Here is a 15,881-nt window from a genome sequence, read left to right as displayed (position 1 = left end):
TATGAGGCAACTGGTGAGCTACAGATCTTGGAGACATGCTTTGGAAGAGCATCCATCAATCCCTGTGCTGCTGAATCTGAAACTCCCAGATTCTCTTAAGAGACTTCCAGATGGTTTCAGTCATCTAACTTAAAAATGATGCAGACAAGGTTACACCTTCCCCGACTTAAAGACAACTATCCTTATTCTTTTCTTATTCTACTCTACTCTTATTCTATTCTACTCTTACTCTCTTATTCATTTCTTTTAGCAAATGAAACCAATTTATTCCTTCCTATATGAGTCTATTTTCCTCATGGGGAACAGAAAGTAGAGTAACTGAGAGGCAAAAGGAAAACAGCCGTGCCTATAAATTAGTTTCCAGTGGCTCCTCTGTTCCCCACAGGCCACAGGCTGACTGTGGGTTAGGAAGAAATACAGCAAACTGAGATTAAGCATGGATAAAACAGAGTTATCCTTGTGAGCCAACAATATGTCATCATATATTAAAATCCTGAGAATATGAATTTGGACTGGGATTGTGGAGGCAAAGTTCAGAGTATCTGGCAAATAGTTTAATATGTAAAATGATCACCTTTATTGAAGAACGCCACCGTGCAGACAGGGGAATTAGGGCAAATAAACCTCACAGATTTATAGGCTACCACAGCAGGCAGCTTGGAAGGAGGAGACTGGGTTTTATCCGCTTCCCAGATACCTGGATATTTCACTCCATGATAAGAATTACAGGATATTTTGATACACTGATAACACTTTTGTTCTAAGGGAGCCCACTCTGGTGTAATTAACTAGACAGTTAGAAAGGGTTGCTTGCAGCACCACAAGGGAACTATAGAAAACACCTGTTCTTGGGCTCCATGGGCTTTCAAAACCAAAACAAGCCACAAACATGATGCTCCGTACATTACTTTTAAAAATCTTTTTAATGAAGAAATAATTCCATTCCAAAATATAGACACACAATTAAATAGTTTAATCACTTCAAAATATAACATGTCCCCAGTAGGTTCCAACACACACACACAAAACAATACTTAACAGCAATACAAAAAACCCATACAATAGCAGTTCTGTTACAATACCAATGAATATTGTGACATCTTTAGTGTCTCTGTATCTGTCTCAAGTGGTGTCAAGTACAGTAGCTTTAAAAATGTCTTGCAGTTAGTAGCCTCAAGATGTAACTCTTCGTACATTTGTTTTTGGTTCAAAGGTAAAAATGCCCTTTGCCTTCAGGACACAGTGGAGTGCTTGTTGTTCACAGCTCCGTCTGCTGAATTGAACCAACGTGATTACAGCAACCTGAGGTTGCAATATTTACAAAGTCTATCTACAGTAATTGCCAAGAACCAAAAAAGATGGGAGAAGATGACCGAAAGTAAAGGCAGACACACATGATAAATCATGATGCAACAATTTGGCTCATGCATATAAGAAAATACATATTATATCACAACAAAGGCCACACACCTTTTTATGCAGTTTAGTTAACATTACTACTTACAGACAACCCATTCACCACCTTCGCTTTGGACATTCGAGGACTCTATACATCTTCACATCCCTGTCTCCTGAATCCAAACCACTGGTTCCCTCCAGTGACAGTAAAACCACCCAGAGTTTTGACTGCTGTGGTGGGCCATTGGGAGCTAAGAAAAGACCCCCGCCGAAGACCTCTTCTGTAACTCTATTTGCTTTAATGACCGCAAACCACAATCAAAATAATATTCAACAAGCAGACAAAGACCAGCTGGGTGAATATGTAGCCAGCTTGACAGTTGGGAAATGCTTAAAATAGATGTTTGGAGAGCTGAGTGAAGGGTGCTTCATCTCGGGGCTCCAGGGTGGCAGGGACCTAGAGCTCTGCTGGGGATGGCCCTGCTGACACCAGCCTGACAGAGAGACATGTGATCCGCCAGCTTCCCTCATTGCTCCAAGTCCGGAAGCTCTTGCGATAGATTTATTCTATTGTGTCTATTTTAAGCATAGTGATAATGATCACACAGACATGATGATGGGAGGGAGCTACTACTCTGGGTACAGTTAAACATGACATGGGTTGAATTAGTCAGCCATTGCACGTAGCTGTGTTCCAACTTGTTTGTTCTATCTCTGTTCAGGAAATGTTCGACTGGAATCCTGAGCTGACCTCAACATCTACAGTTTCACTGGAGTAGCTCTAAATGTGGAGTGCTAGGCACTAGTGGAGGCTCACCCATTCCTGAGAGGAGGCTGGAGGAGGGGCATCAGGATATGGGGCCAGCCTTGCCAGGCCAGCACATATCCCAAGGAAAGGACCAGTGGCTGCAGAAGTGAAAAGTTTACATGAGGGTATCTGGATGCCTCAGAATCTGTTTGGATATCTGAGACCAAGCCCAGATATGCAAGGAGGTATGGATAAAAGATTTGCATAAGCAATAATGCGATATGAAAGTGAAAAATGGCAGCAGCTCTTTCATGCAGATACTCATCCCCTAACACATTGTGCCCAGGGAAACAGCCATAAGCCTGGAGAGTGCATGCAAGCATCAAGTGAACAGAGTTGAGCTACACAGCAATCTCAAGTAAATATGGCAGCACACATCCACGTAACCATGAAAGAGAGGACAGACAAACTATGTTCACCTGCTCCAGATCGGTAACTGACCACCTGCTGTAGGCAAACTGTGCTGGTGTGAAATACCTGTATGAAACATTAGTGTTATCAGGGCTGCTGGACAGCATCACTTTGGAAGCAGCGATGTCGTATCGGTGCAATAAAATTATATCTGCCCAGAGGTCGTCCCAGGCTAATGCACTGTGCTTCTCCATTGGGCTGTGCATCCAATGCAGTGCCTTGTGTTGACATGCCTGCCCTGCTTCTGGTCTAGCTGTCTGTGGGCTGGCTCCAGGGACATGGCTCTGGAACTAGCCATGGTCTGTGACCTGCCATACAGGTATAAGCTTTATTTCCAAGCAATACGCTGTGTGGGGGATATTCCAGCTATTTTGTGTCCGTCCCTGTTCAGAACTGTCCCTCGGTTCGCAGTAACAGCTGAGCAAACACTTCTTAGCTAGCAGTCTCACTTCCTAATCCCAAACAGCCGGATATGTCCCCTTTCTCCTGAAATACCTTTACACTTGAGTTACAAAAATGGACAAAACTCCAATTCTGTAACTGTATGCCCGTCCTTTCGAGAAAACCCACCGCTTCTCTTGTGCTTTTCACTGATAGCTAATTCTCCATCCAGATCTGAAAGAGTCTCACCACACATTTCCAAGAGTGCATGCAGAACATCTGGTGGCTGGCTAAGGCAATACACATTCGGAAATCAAAAGAGAACAGTTGCAAGCGCACTTTAAGCCTATACATTTAAAGCTGAAGGCCTCAAAAATAACGTAATGGAGTGGGTGAGTCGGAGGGGCAGAGGAATGGAAAGAGACGATTTGTTGAACACATGCTTACTAAAGCTAAAACATCAATGAAACAATACCGTGGAAGATTATACATAACATCAGTCAGTTCAGGGATCTTATGGCACCTGTGGTTTATAAACAGCTTTAGTAACGAGTATTTCAAAACATAGTTCACAGTTTTAAGAAGATCTGTGCTGATTTAAAAACTAGATTCTATATCATTTGAATGTCACCTTTTGTATATGATATCTATTTGGAAAAAAAATATTTACACTAACTTCTATGGCTGATTTGTTAGATTATTTTGAAAGAAACATTCCTAAGTTACACATTAGCCCTAAATTAGAAATTTTTAAAATTGTTATTATTAATTATATTATTATTATTGTTTTAGTACATTTTGTATAAGTCTTAATTTAAAGACTTGCAAACAAATTGCAAATATAGTCCAGTACTTTGATTTTTGGGCTATTAGATATATACACTCAGGAGTATAATCACTCAGTGTTAATGCGTAATCGCAGCTTTTTATTTCTTCTGTGGAAAAAAATGTACAGTGTATAGTAAACCAATCTACTAAAATCTCAAAGTATTCAGAAATCAAATTTCTATCTATAAACAGTACTGTCATTGTAAACTGAACAGGTTCAATATCATGTGCAAAGGGTTTATGTGAGTTATTAATACTGCCATCCTTTGTAACAGCAGTATGCACTTCAGTCTGTATTCTTCACTGGTAATGAGCCATGTTACAGAAGATGTAGCTAATATAAGTTAGCTTTAAACGAAAGTCTTTTGTCAAAACACACATCTACAAACTACAACTCTTAGAACAAAAGTACTGTGCTACAGTCCTCAGAACTTAGTTATGTGATTTTTTTGTCAAGAGACGCTGCACCTCTTGGTTCCATTCTTCTGTGAAGTTTGCAGCTAAGCTTTCCTCATCATCTGTCCGAAAGCAGCTCTCCTCATCATCAGTTCTTACGTAGCTCTCGTTGTCTGTCTGGCTGCAGCTTGCCTGGTGAGAAATGTTGAGGGAAACTTTTTAAAAAAGAGCCAGTGGAAGACACTGCATGTGTGTACACACCCACGCAAGCAAACCCACAAGTGGAGTGAGAGGAGGCTGCTTGATAGAGAAAGGGAGGAGCTGGCCAACTCTTGTGGTTATGCCTAAAACAATCAAAAAGAAAAAGTAATTCTGCCCAGGTGAGTCATAGAATCGATCCTAGAGTCATTAAGGTTGGGAAAGATCACCTAGATCTAGTCCATCCACAAGCCCATCCCCACCATGTCAACTAACCCACACCCCTCAGTGCCACATCCACACAATTCATGAACACCTCAGGGGCAGTGACTCTTCTACCTCCCTGAGCAGCCTGTGCCACTGCCTGACTGCTCTTTTGGAGAAGAATTATTCCTAATATCCAACTTGAACCTCCGGTGGAACAACTTAAAGCCATTCCCTCTCATCCTACTGCTGTTAACTGGGAGAAGAGGCGGCCACCTCACCACAACCTCCTTTCAGGTCACTGCAGAGAGCAATAAGGTCTCTCCTGAGCCTCTTTTTCTTACCATGGTGAAAAGACTGCTCTGAGCTTTTCATGTAGGATACAGGGGTAACTGACATTAACACAGATTTGCAGATTTTTCCATTTCCCCTCCCATTCTACTCTTACAGCTTTCTCTCCAGTCAGACTACTGGCAGCCAAACCATGGATTATTCCCCTTGAGCACAGGGTCCTGAGCCACTCCATTAACAGCCACTTGCCAGTTCCCACCATGAGCCTCCATTTGTGAAAATGTCCTGCCCTCATTTAGGCTTGGGTATATTTTACTATGTCTGAGAAGAAATGCCGTTACTTTGGAGGGCAATTCTGGGAGCAACACATCATAAACATCCCAGTTCACTGGCACACCAATTCATTCTTCTGTTGTGTCCTGAAGAACAACTAAATATCTTATTCAGCTGATAATGAAAAATGCTTAATAGGCAACTTGGTTCCCCCTGAACTACATCAGGACCTGCAACCGTTTTCTTTTGGCATATCTACCCTAAAGGCACTATATTCTCATCCCTTTTCAGAAATAAGGAGCTCATCCTTTTTCTCTTGATCTGTCTCAGAGCACCAGTTCACACTGCATGAGATCTGATAGTAACAGCATAAAAGACCAAACCCTACCGACACGAATTCTTTTCTACTCAGTTCAGGAATAAAGCTGGTCTACCAGATGAGAGAGGAAATGCAAATGGTTTCAGCAAAGAAGAATTAAATGAAATCTGATGAATCAAGAAAGGTCAGGTAGTTTAGCTTACTTCTTCTTCCTGGCACCATTTGATTGTATTAATTATTCAAGCACAAATGCTTCCATCCGATTCCTTAATATCTAAGCGTGTCAAATGGTATGATGATCTTTAATTTACTATCTCCGTGTGTCAGGCAGTTACAGAAGACCTAACATTAACATTCTGTTGATGAATGAAAAGGAAACCTGCATTGCAAGTCTAATGAGAGGTTCACAAAGAATTTCTGACGTGTATTTTAAGCAACTGTTTTTAAAAATCAGGCATGCATCTGCACCACTTAATTGTGCAAACTAATTTGGAAAGCTTCATAAATGAACATTTCGGTCTTTACAATACAGCCAAAAAACACAACCAAAAGCCATGGCATAGGTCAGTTCTCAGCTGTGTGAGACTGATTTTTATTGAATCAATTTAAAGGTTATGTAAATATAAGTACATCTCATACTTCATGATGGAATCCTTATAACCATCAGTGCAAAGCAAGAATGGCTTGTGGAACATTGGATGCAGATGCATTGATAGTACTGACGAGAAGCTAGTTTTGCTTCTAATTTTCTGGATAAACTACTTTTTGAGTGAGGAGAGGGTCTTTTACATTCTTTCATGACTTGTCTCTGTTTCACAGCCAGCATTGTGATAGAGAGGTTTCCATAAAAGTAAAAATGAGCACTGACGAACCTCACAACTCTAATTTCATGGTAGCATTTTGGATATGCCAGAATTAATTCCAATTTGTCATATTATAAAACTGTTTCTCAATCTTTTTTATAACTGAATCCTCAAGTTCTTTTCTGCTACATATCATTCAGAGATTTTCAAGAAACATCCCTGTCACTTGATTTTAAAACTAAATTAAAAAAACAAAAGTTGCTTCTTCACAGTTAACTTGGTCACAGTCTTCTTGCAGCTTTTCTACACCTACATGCTAAGAAGAGGAGGATTTAAGAAGAGAAAATAAAGAGGAGACACAAAACATAGCTCACAAAGTAGCACACAGTTTTAGAAGTGCTGTGCTGCCAGCCTCCTGTTATTTTCAAGTGGGATGGCTCACATAATGCTGTTTTTAATGCATTTCTTCAGTAAGAAAAAAATCAAACCAGAACATAAACACTGAATCAGATGGTTTTGCTAGTGGATTATGCCTTATTGATGTGATTAGTTCACCCAGGGTTTGTAATCTGCATCTCCATCACTGCATCACTGACTTATGAAGACAGGGCTGAAGAAACTGGGCTTGCTTATCCCTGGGCAGGGGCAGAAAGGGAGGATCAGTTAGCATCTGTCTGAGGGGTAGTTACATGATAACAAAGCCAAAATCCACTTGATAGTGATAGAGTATACATAAAGATAAATTGCATTTTGGGTGGTTTGGGTTGGATTTTGGGGTAATCACGAGGAAGGAGATGCTGCAATGGCACAGGATGCCCCGAGAGATGATGAAATCTCCACCCAGGGAGGTCTTCTAGTTTTTGATAGACAAAGCCATGCATGATATGACCTCATGTTGGAACTGGGCCTCCAGAGGGCCCAACCAAACAGAATACCTGCACCTCTATGAGCTCCTGAGCTTCTGGCTTGAAGCCCATGCTAGGAATGAGCCCTAGTGCATGAGCTTTAAATCACAGAACCGCAGAATGGCTTGAGTTGGAAGAGACCTTAAAGATCATCTAGTTTCAAACCCCCTGCCACAGGCAGGGTTGCCAACCACTAGAAGCAATCAGTCAGCTCTGACTGGCAGTGTTTGGGACCCTGCAGCTGAAAACAGGCCAGGGCATGGTTGGGAAATGTGGTGAAAAGCTCAGGCAGTGGGCACAGCAAATGTGAAAACTAGACATCTATTAACTGTGGGCCAGTAACCTAGCTTGGACCCTGGGCTATAGGTCCTTCATTTCATCTTTCCCGAACAGTAAATGGCTGGATCTATATCAAAGGGCTGAAAATGTCAATGACCTGTGAAATGCAGCTTGCTCTCAAATCTTACATCTTGCCCTGAAAAAAAAGATACAAGGCTGTTATGCTTCTACAGCACTTAAACAAATCATCTGTCACACTGTGTCTCTTGGCTTAACCAGCAGCCCTTCTCTGGTGAACAACAGGCAAGCTGAACTGACACATTATCTTCCAAGACCTGTGGGTTTTCTCACCCGGTGTTTAGCAATATTTATAATCACTGCTGATAAACATGAGAACAGAGTGGAAAAAAAAGGAAAAGGTGAGAAAAATTTAATAGTGCTACTCAGAAAGAATTTTCCTGTCCTGGAAAAACAGTGAAGTTGAATAAACAATTATTTTTTAACCATGTCTTCTTAGCAAAAAGTTGAGATAATTTGGGAGTTATATATTTAAGAAATTTCTGTTTGTTTCCATACTAACCATTCAGTCACCTCTACAATGGAAAATATCAGCTTTAGCCACCCAAGTAGGTAAAATAATGTCGAACTTGCATTTTGAGATCTGCCTAGTGCGGGCTCAGGACAAGCTTAAATTCATTCTGCTATTCTATTAAGAACAAACCAAGTGCTATTCAAGTGCATTTAACATACAAAATGAACTCAAAACATGATTAAATTATATTTTATGTATTACTCGAACCACTTATCTCTTGGGATCTTATTATACTAGATGCTTTTTCAAAATCAATTCTGGAGAATTGAACATTAGCACTTTTAAAAAATCAAATGTAAATAGAACACAAAAAGCCTTTATCAATTGACATCAATATTGCTTATCCATGACTGATAAATAAGGAAATGAACAGAAGCCCACGGCTGGCCATCAGTGGCAATGTCACTCATATGATGCTATAATAAATTGATATGATCCCCTCCCAGTTGGCTTTCTGTCTCATACATACAGGCAATACACGATTGTGTCATTACTGATTGAACAATATAATCTTTGAAGTAATAGTCTTGATGCAATTTGTAAACTTCAAGTAAGAGCCCAACATAGCCAGCATAGGCATTTTAGACATTCTATCTGGTATGAACAGTTATTTTTCCATAATTACGAAATACTACTACTGAATAAAATGTACACGATGCAAAAGTCAGTTATTCATAATTGCAATTAAACCCAGCTATATATAACATTGCCATTGCACACAGTTTATATGTACATTATTGTTGAAAGACCTATTTTCCTTTTCAAGCAACATGATCTGTAACTGGCAAGTGCAACAAAATAAAAGAAGAAAACTTGCTTTTCTGTCTGTCTATGTTTAGGAAACAGCTTACATTTTTAACTGGACTACCAAGAAAATGAACGTAACCTGAGGGGTAACTTTAGGAGAAAATTTTACGAGCAGTTGTTTGGTGTTTATAGTACTCTGGATATTGCTGTTTGTTTTTCACATCCATTTATTTTGCTTTAGCTGTTAGAAACACTGAGACAGATGCTTCAGAAATACCTAATGACTTCTAACACTCCAGAATGGTGGCTGCTTTACCAAGGCCCACACTTTCACATTCAAATCATAGTGCCACCAGAGCTTGTAAAACTCTTGAAGTAGGATCAAATTTTGCTATCAAAACTGCCATCTAACTAAGGAGAGTTTCAGCCCTTCTGGCAGCTCCAGCATAAAACACAGCAACCAAAATGCAACAAGATGAATTCCTGATATAGTTGGCATAGTGCAGCCTGCTGGTTTTGCTGATCTGAACGTCGCCCTGCTCCCACCACCAACTCATAGGGGACCTCTCACTGCAGGGGACTGCACTTTTCCTTGGAAGTCAGAAAAGCAGACCACAGCTTCAGATGAGGCAAGGCGTAAGCCTGCGGTCTCCCATTTCCCAGGGAAATGTTCAGAGTAACAGGCTACTTCGTAAAAATAGTCTCTGTCTGAGTTTCCAAGTAAAAACACAACTGCTGAATTTGGCATTAAACTCAGTGAGGCTGACATGCGAAGAACACGACCTGAAAATGGGCCAGCAGGGAACTTATAAACTATCCTGTTTTATCTCTGAATTGCCAGACTTTAGCAAGCACGTGGGTACCTTGCACTTTGTATCAGAGCACTTTAAACCTCCACAACGCATCTGAAGACACCTCTACAGTTAAGCAGCTGGTAGATTGCTTTCTTTGATGTTTGCCTAACTCCTGTTTCCCACGCTACAGCAGATGTTCTGGTCTCATCAGAAATGATTTATTTTGGTTATACTAGGAAGACTCAACCTTTGCAAGAGTTAAACTCAGGTCTCCTGAAATGTACTCTGATTTCTTATCATCTGTATATACTTTCTGTGCACTGGCTAGTATACTTGTCATCATCCCCAGAGATGAAAACTGCATTCTCACTCCTGTGGCCAACAAATGGAAAAGATGAAAAGTGTGATGGTGTAACATGAGTCTTCGATTCCAGGACCATATTTCAAATGGATTATTAGAAATGATTTGGTGACATTCCTAGGCATTCTAATACAGGTTAAAAGAAGAAAGAAACAGCATCATCACATACATTAGTAGTACAAGGTGCTCTGCAACTGAAATACGTTAGGAGGATTCATTTCAAACATTCTTCTAAATTATAACGATACTTACTTGAGAGGAGAGAGAGAAGGATATTGCACTCAACTTTGCAAACTGACCTGCAGATAACAAAGGATAGAAAACAAGAACATGACAAATTAAGCCAGTGAGCAGCCAGGTGGTGTATTATTCTGAAGAAAGCCATGCACAAGCCTAGAAATAAAGACTGTAATTACGGACCTGGAAAACAAACCCAATGAAAAGTGCCTTACACAACACATTCAGCAAAAGACTTTAACAAGAACACAACTGCTAGCAGATGTGGGAGCATCAGCACTGTTAGCACTTACACTTGTGCACTAAAAGTGATTTTTCTGGTACAAATAGTTGTTATTTACAACATGCTTCAGAAGAAGAGAGAAAGAAGCCTCCTTTGAGGTTCCCTGCCCCAGATTCCCTTGTGCATCCTGAGTGTTCTGCTCACTTCACTAATTTAGAGTTTTGCTTGAAAATCTTGCTTGAAGATAAGGTGACACAAAATAACAAGAGTGGGTTTTGACCAACCGTTTTCCATGCAAGGGTACATCTACACATTTTTCTAAATGTGCTGTTTTTACAAAAAAAGTGAGATATTTAATAAAGTAAGAACGGTTGGCATATTGTTACCGAGGTTACCATTCTGTAACCTCAGTAGGAGTTCTTCCTTCCAGATTATCTCAGCTGACAATTGCATTATGACAGCTACAGCCACCAGTTATTTTTTTGCTATCCAGATTAATTCAGTGTACATGTAAGTACACACAGTAAAACAGCCTGCAATAAATTTCAATGGTTGGATGCTCAAGGAGAATAGTTCACCTGGCCACTGTTCAATAGGATACCCTAAAACAATAATTTTCCAGCTTTCTTTCATTTTTTTCAAGTGGAAAGCAAGCCATGGCTTTGTCTTAAGGAAGTATCAATAACAATAGTGGAAAAAGGAATAGCACAACAAAACACCACAAATTAACTGCAAAGCACAGAGAGCAAGCCAAAGCAAAAGTGCACATCTCAGGAGCAATACATGATATTATCCAACCACCTCCCAGTCATCCTAGTGGTTGCAACTAACTTCATACAAAATTTTGCTTGCTTAAACATGTTCCATAATCAAAAGGGCATTAGATATTGGAGAAAGGATTTCTCATACACACTGCATCCTTTGGATCTGTGGTTATCAACGAAAAATAGCTTCTACTTATAAGTTACTGCTATAAAATAATTGCCTGATAGGAGCTGACAACCTGATAGACAGTGGAGTACAGTATGAAATTTCTTTTGGAAAAATTTTCTTAAATGGAACTTGTCTAGAATAAGGATTTTCTATTGCCTCAGTGAACACATCTGTGTTCATCTTGGTGTCGTCTTGGCTCACCTATACTCAAGAGGAGTTTTATTCTGACATCATCAAGGAGATCTCCTCCCCTTCTGTCAGTGTTGTTGAAAGACAGTAAAAAAACTATTTTTGACTAAAACAAGAGTAACATCCAGATCTACTTAGCAACATTTGCAACTCCTACTACACAAGGAATACCCTTATTTTGCATTGTACTTATGTATTCAGTTTTGTGCATGTACAAAATGTAACTTATGTGTCATGTAACACTGTTACTGTATATTGTACTTCCATAGTGCAATCAAATTTCAGTCTTGGCCTATCACCCCCAGAAAAAGAACTTTTACCAGCAACAATAACGTTTATTATTTGGTGCTTGGTAGCTGTCACTGTTGATGTACTCCTTAGTAACAGACAGTTACTTTCTGTTACATCAGCAGTAGCAGCTCACCTTGATCAGAAGTTTAAAGACCATCATCTTTGTCATTTCCTAGCTTGGATTAAAACAAAAACGCAACAAAAAAACCGCCATGTCATCAACTGTTGCCTTAGCATATATATCCCATAACAATACTGCTGCTGCTGTCACCATGTCCTTAGCGACCTTTGCAGTTAAATGAGTTTTGGCAAGTTACCATGAGCCTGTAGCAGATTGAGGTAAACGAGCCCCCAAAAGATTCTCATCAACCTCAAAATTACCTGCAATTTTGATGTGAGACAATGAACTTTTAAAGAATAATTCTAGCAGCTTTGCAGAAGAGGCAACTACAACAGCTGCCATTTTTTATTACACCAAGAGCCTGTCAGTCCCAGAATCTTGTATCAAAAGCAACCATCAGCAGGCACTACAGAAAAAATCTAGAAAGTGCTTTTGAATCTGATTTCTGTACAGTTGGTCTCTCAGTATCAGCTAAATCCTTTTTTTTTTTTTTTCACATTTATATTTCTTGTCTCTGCTACACTCTAGAGCGGTGAGATCCAAATTTTAATTGATCACCATGTGGGAAAATACTTATTCTTGCTTGCTTTAAACCCACTCCTTAGTTACTGAATTGGGCATGCCCTAATGGAAACATTACTACTATCATTATTACAAGATGTGAGTTTTATATTAGTACAATCCAAATCAGACTAACTTATAAAACTGTGATAGTTTATTACAGCAGGCAGAAGTGGAGACTGCTGCACAGGCAGGACAGGATATCTACAGAATTCCAGGCCCCTCTGTCAAATTAGCTTTTCTTGGATTCTCAAACAAACGCCCTTTGAAAGCTTCCTCAGGGGGTATTTAATGACAAATCCCCAGGCTCTACTATACTAGATGCTTGTTGAATACTCAGTTCTCTAGGATATAATTCATTCCAGACCCTCTCCCTCCCTTCCAGATTCTGATAATGACAATGACAATGACACACAGACTGTATTTAAGCTTCAGTTCACAGTGGAGAAACTATTATGAATGTTTTCAACTACTGGAGAAAAACAAAATTTAACAAGAGCTCTGCTTAATACCATGAACCAGCCTCTGTGGCATGGAGCGTGGAGGTCTAAACGATGTAGGGAGAACTGGCAGAGAACAAGCTGAGAAGCAATTCTGGCCCACCTGAGGGCCTTGGTAAGGATAAGGACTACTGCTGTGTGCCTCAGGTGTGGTCCTTCTGAGCATGCACAGAAGCTACATGCACACGTGCCTACAGAAGGGAACAGTAGCAGTTTTCAGAATTTTGTAGTTTTTGGAAAGGCTGAGAAATCTGGGTCTACTCAGCCTAGAGAACAGAAGACAGGGAATCTGATCAATGTTTATAATATCTAAAGTGTGTGGGAGGCATCTGGATGAGGACAGACTCTTCAGTGGTGTGTAGTAATCCAACACGGAGCAATGGTCAAAAACTGGAACACAGGAAGTTCCACACAAATATGTGGAAGAACTTTTTCACAATGAGGGTGACAGAGCACAGGAACAGGCTGCCCAGAATGGTTGTGGAGTCTCCTTTGGAGATGTTTGAGATCTGTCTGGATGCCTATTTGTGCAACCTACTGTAGGGAATCTGTATTAGCAGGGGGTTGAACACGATGGTCCCTGGAGGTCCCTTCCAAGCCCTGCAACTCTGTGATTCTTTGAATGTGGCTGTTCTAGTAACTGAGAAGAGATCACACCCTAAGGCCCAGGACAGGATAAGAAGGGCTCTGGGCAGCTCTGGTATGCAATTATTTCTTGTTTATGGAGAGGTATGGTCAGCTTCTTTTCCCACCTGGTATGCCTCATCCTGCAGCTTCTGCTTCAGGTACTCTTCCATCTTCAGTTCATTCTCCAGCTGGCGGACAGAATCATTCTCATAATTTTCATCATCTGCTCTGACAAAAGGATCTCCGTCTTCTGTAACCCTAAAGACAATTATTCATAAACAGGCTCCTGAGATGAATGACATTCAGAATGAATACAACCTCCCTTTATTGTAAAGTTTGAGGACAGCAGGATACCTTTGCTCCAGCCACATGCACCACCAGATAATAATAATAATGTCTGGAAGTGGAAAACACTGCTGTTGTTTGCCCTCTCCAGTGGTCTTGTATTGATAAAATAGACCAGAGGGTATATTCTGCTGAAGGTGTTTCGGGTGTATGGAAATGAGCCCTCAGTAATTGCTTTGAGAGTAAAACAAAGAGTAAGAGGTTGAACTAAAAATATCTGGAAAGATGCCTATTGATAAGATTCTGGTTCTAAAAATAAATTGGTTTGTTGATCAATTTAGTTCGTCAATAAAAAAGCATTCTGTCTTCCCCAGAAAAAAAAAACAATTTCTTTTTTCATTGAGCTCTAATAGGCTCTTAGGTCTGGATAAGCAGGGATTGGGACTGCAGAGCATATATGATTAAGGGGCACAGCTGTCCCACAGTCTTCACGCTACCTGAGTGTCCTAGAGTTGACACAAGATAGCTCACACCTGAAGGCATCCTAAGCTCTGGCCTTTCAAGTGTACTTACTTGAAAGCAATAGCTTACTACTGTGTATTCATAAAGCTGTCCTCATTTGGATTTAGGCTTGTTTGGGTATTCAAATAGTTGAGAGGGTAAGAAAATATTTCATGCTGCATATTGTCTTCAACAGAAAAAGAGTGAGAGAACAAAGGTGAATCGAGCAGGTACCCACATGTCACTGCGCATGGATCCAGTGGCAGCAGCACTGTGGATGTACCCTGGCTTCCGGGCATGGATCTGTGCAAGGAAAGCCTTCTCAGATGTTGGAGATGGAACAAGGTCATCAAAATGAGTCCGTCCAAATTCAGAATCCACGTTGCTTTCTGTCTCACTGCCCACTTCTGTGAAACCAAATTTGACACAGGTTTCCATTTAACTTTCACAAGATCAAGTGTACCAGTCTATTTCTCTAAACCTTTCTCTGTCTCTCCAGCTTAGGGTGGTCATCTCATCATAGTGAATGCAGTAGAACACAGTAGAATACTATTCTACATGTATCTGTAGATTTAACGGTCTTCTTCTTGTGGTGGGACAGAATAGCGAAGCTTTTGCTTATTTGGCTTAGTAGGTAGGATATTTTTATGAGTACACTACATATTGCATTTTACAGAAGTTCCTATACATTCTATATTGAATGATATTTCTAAGGACTGAAATCTCTCTTCAGTGCCATCCCAGTCATCTCTCTAAATGGAAACTTCTCTTTATGGAATGTAAAGTTGCCATCAATCAGGGTGCTTTCACAGCCACTGATAAAGTTTCTTCTCAGGTACAACAATTCCCTGAAAAGGCCATTGCCCTAAGAAAACAAGGGCCAAACTTCTCAATGAATTTTTGTTGCATTCAGCTGCATGTTTACAGCCACAGCTTTCAAAACCCCTGAAATCTGAAGCTGTTATTTGGAGACTTCTTTTTCTATAAGCATAAAAAGCTTTGAAATTACATTGTACTGCTTTCTTTGTTGGTCTCTATGCTCCTAGCTCTAAATTTTGTATATTTTACAAATAGATACAAAATATCAATGTGTTGACTATCCACTCTCTTCAGCCTCACTCACCAGAATTTAGTTCTTTTACCAAAGACGACATTGTGTTGGTGATTGAATCTGCTGCTACCAGCAGATCATTTCTTAAGTTTCGTCTTGCACCTGAAGCAAGAGACAGACAAAACAGTGTTAATATTCTTCACAAGACATATGTTTTCCTGTTCAAAGCAGTTTTAACCCTGCTGAAAGCTGCCATTGTGATGATTCAGGGTATCAAAGACCTTACGAGGGACACGTGCAGAAGAGTTCTCTGCAGAATGGCCTCATTTACTTATGCTATATGCAAGAGCAGAAGCCTACCCTCATGCTTCATT

The 15,881-nt window shown here is 40.2% G+C and overlaps 1 protein-coding gene across 21 annotated transcripts in view; it reads right to left on the bottom strand.

The window, feature by feature from the left end:
- Window positions 1–904: 904 nt before the first annotated feature.
- The window catches only part of DTNA (dystrobrevin alpha), a 221,221-nt gene continuing 206,244 nt past the window's right edge, over window positions 905–15,881 (bottom strand). For 20 of the 21 annotated variants that reach the window (XM_085221029.1, XM_085221028.1, XM_085221030.1 and 17 more), the window contains 4 exons: window positions 15,580–15,669; window positions 14,695–14,863; window positions 13,796–13,928; window positions 905–4,414 (listed from right to left, as the gene is read on the bottom strand). In XM_085221029.1, the coding sequence (XP_085077155.1) occupies window positions 4,259–4,414; window positions 13,796–13,928; window positions 14,695–14,863; window positions 15,580–15,669 (548 nt within the window). In that variant the 3' untranslated portion in view covers window positions 905–4,258. Of the gene's footprint in view, window positions 4,415–10,240; window positions 10,288–13,795; window positions 13,929–14,694; window positions 14,864–15,579; window positions 15,670–15,881 lie in introns of all 21 variants that reach the window. The other variant, XM_085221037.1, reaches the window with a different exon arrangement.

Source organism: Meleagris gallopavo, chromosome 3, assembly GCF_905368555.1.
Source record: "Meleagris gallopavo chromosome 3, MGAL_WU_HG_1.1, whole genome shotgun sequence".
NCBI lineage: Eukaryota > Metazoa > Chordata > Aves > Galliformes > Phasianidae > Meleagris > Meleagris gallopavo.
This window is presented reverse-complemented; position numbering and strand designations above follow the sequence as displayed.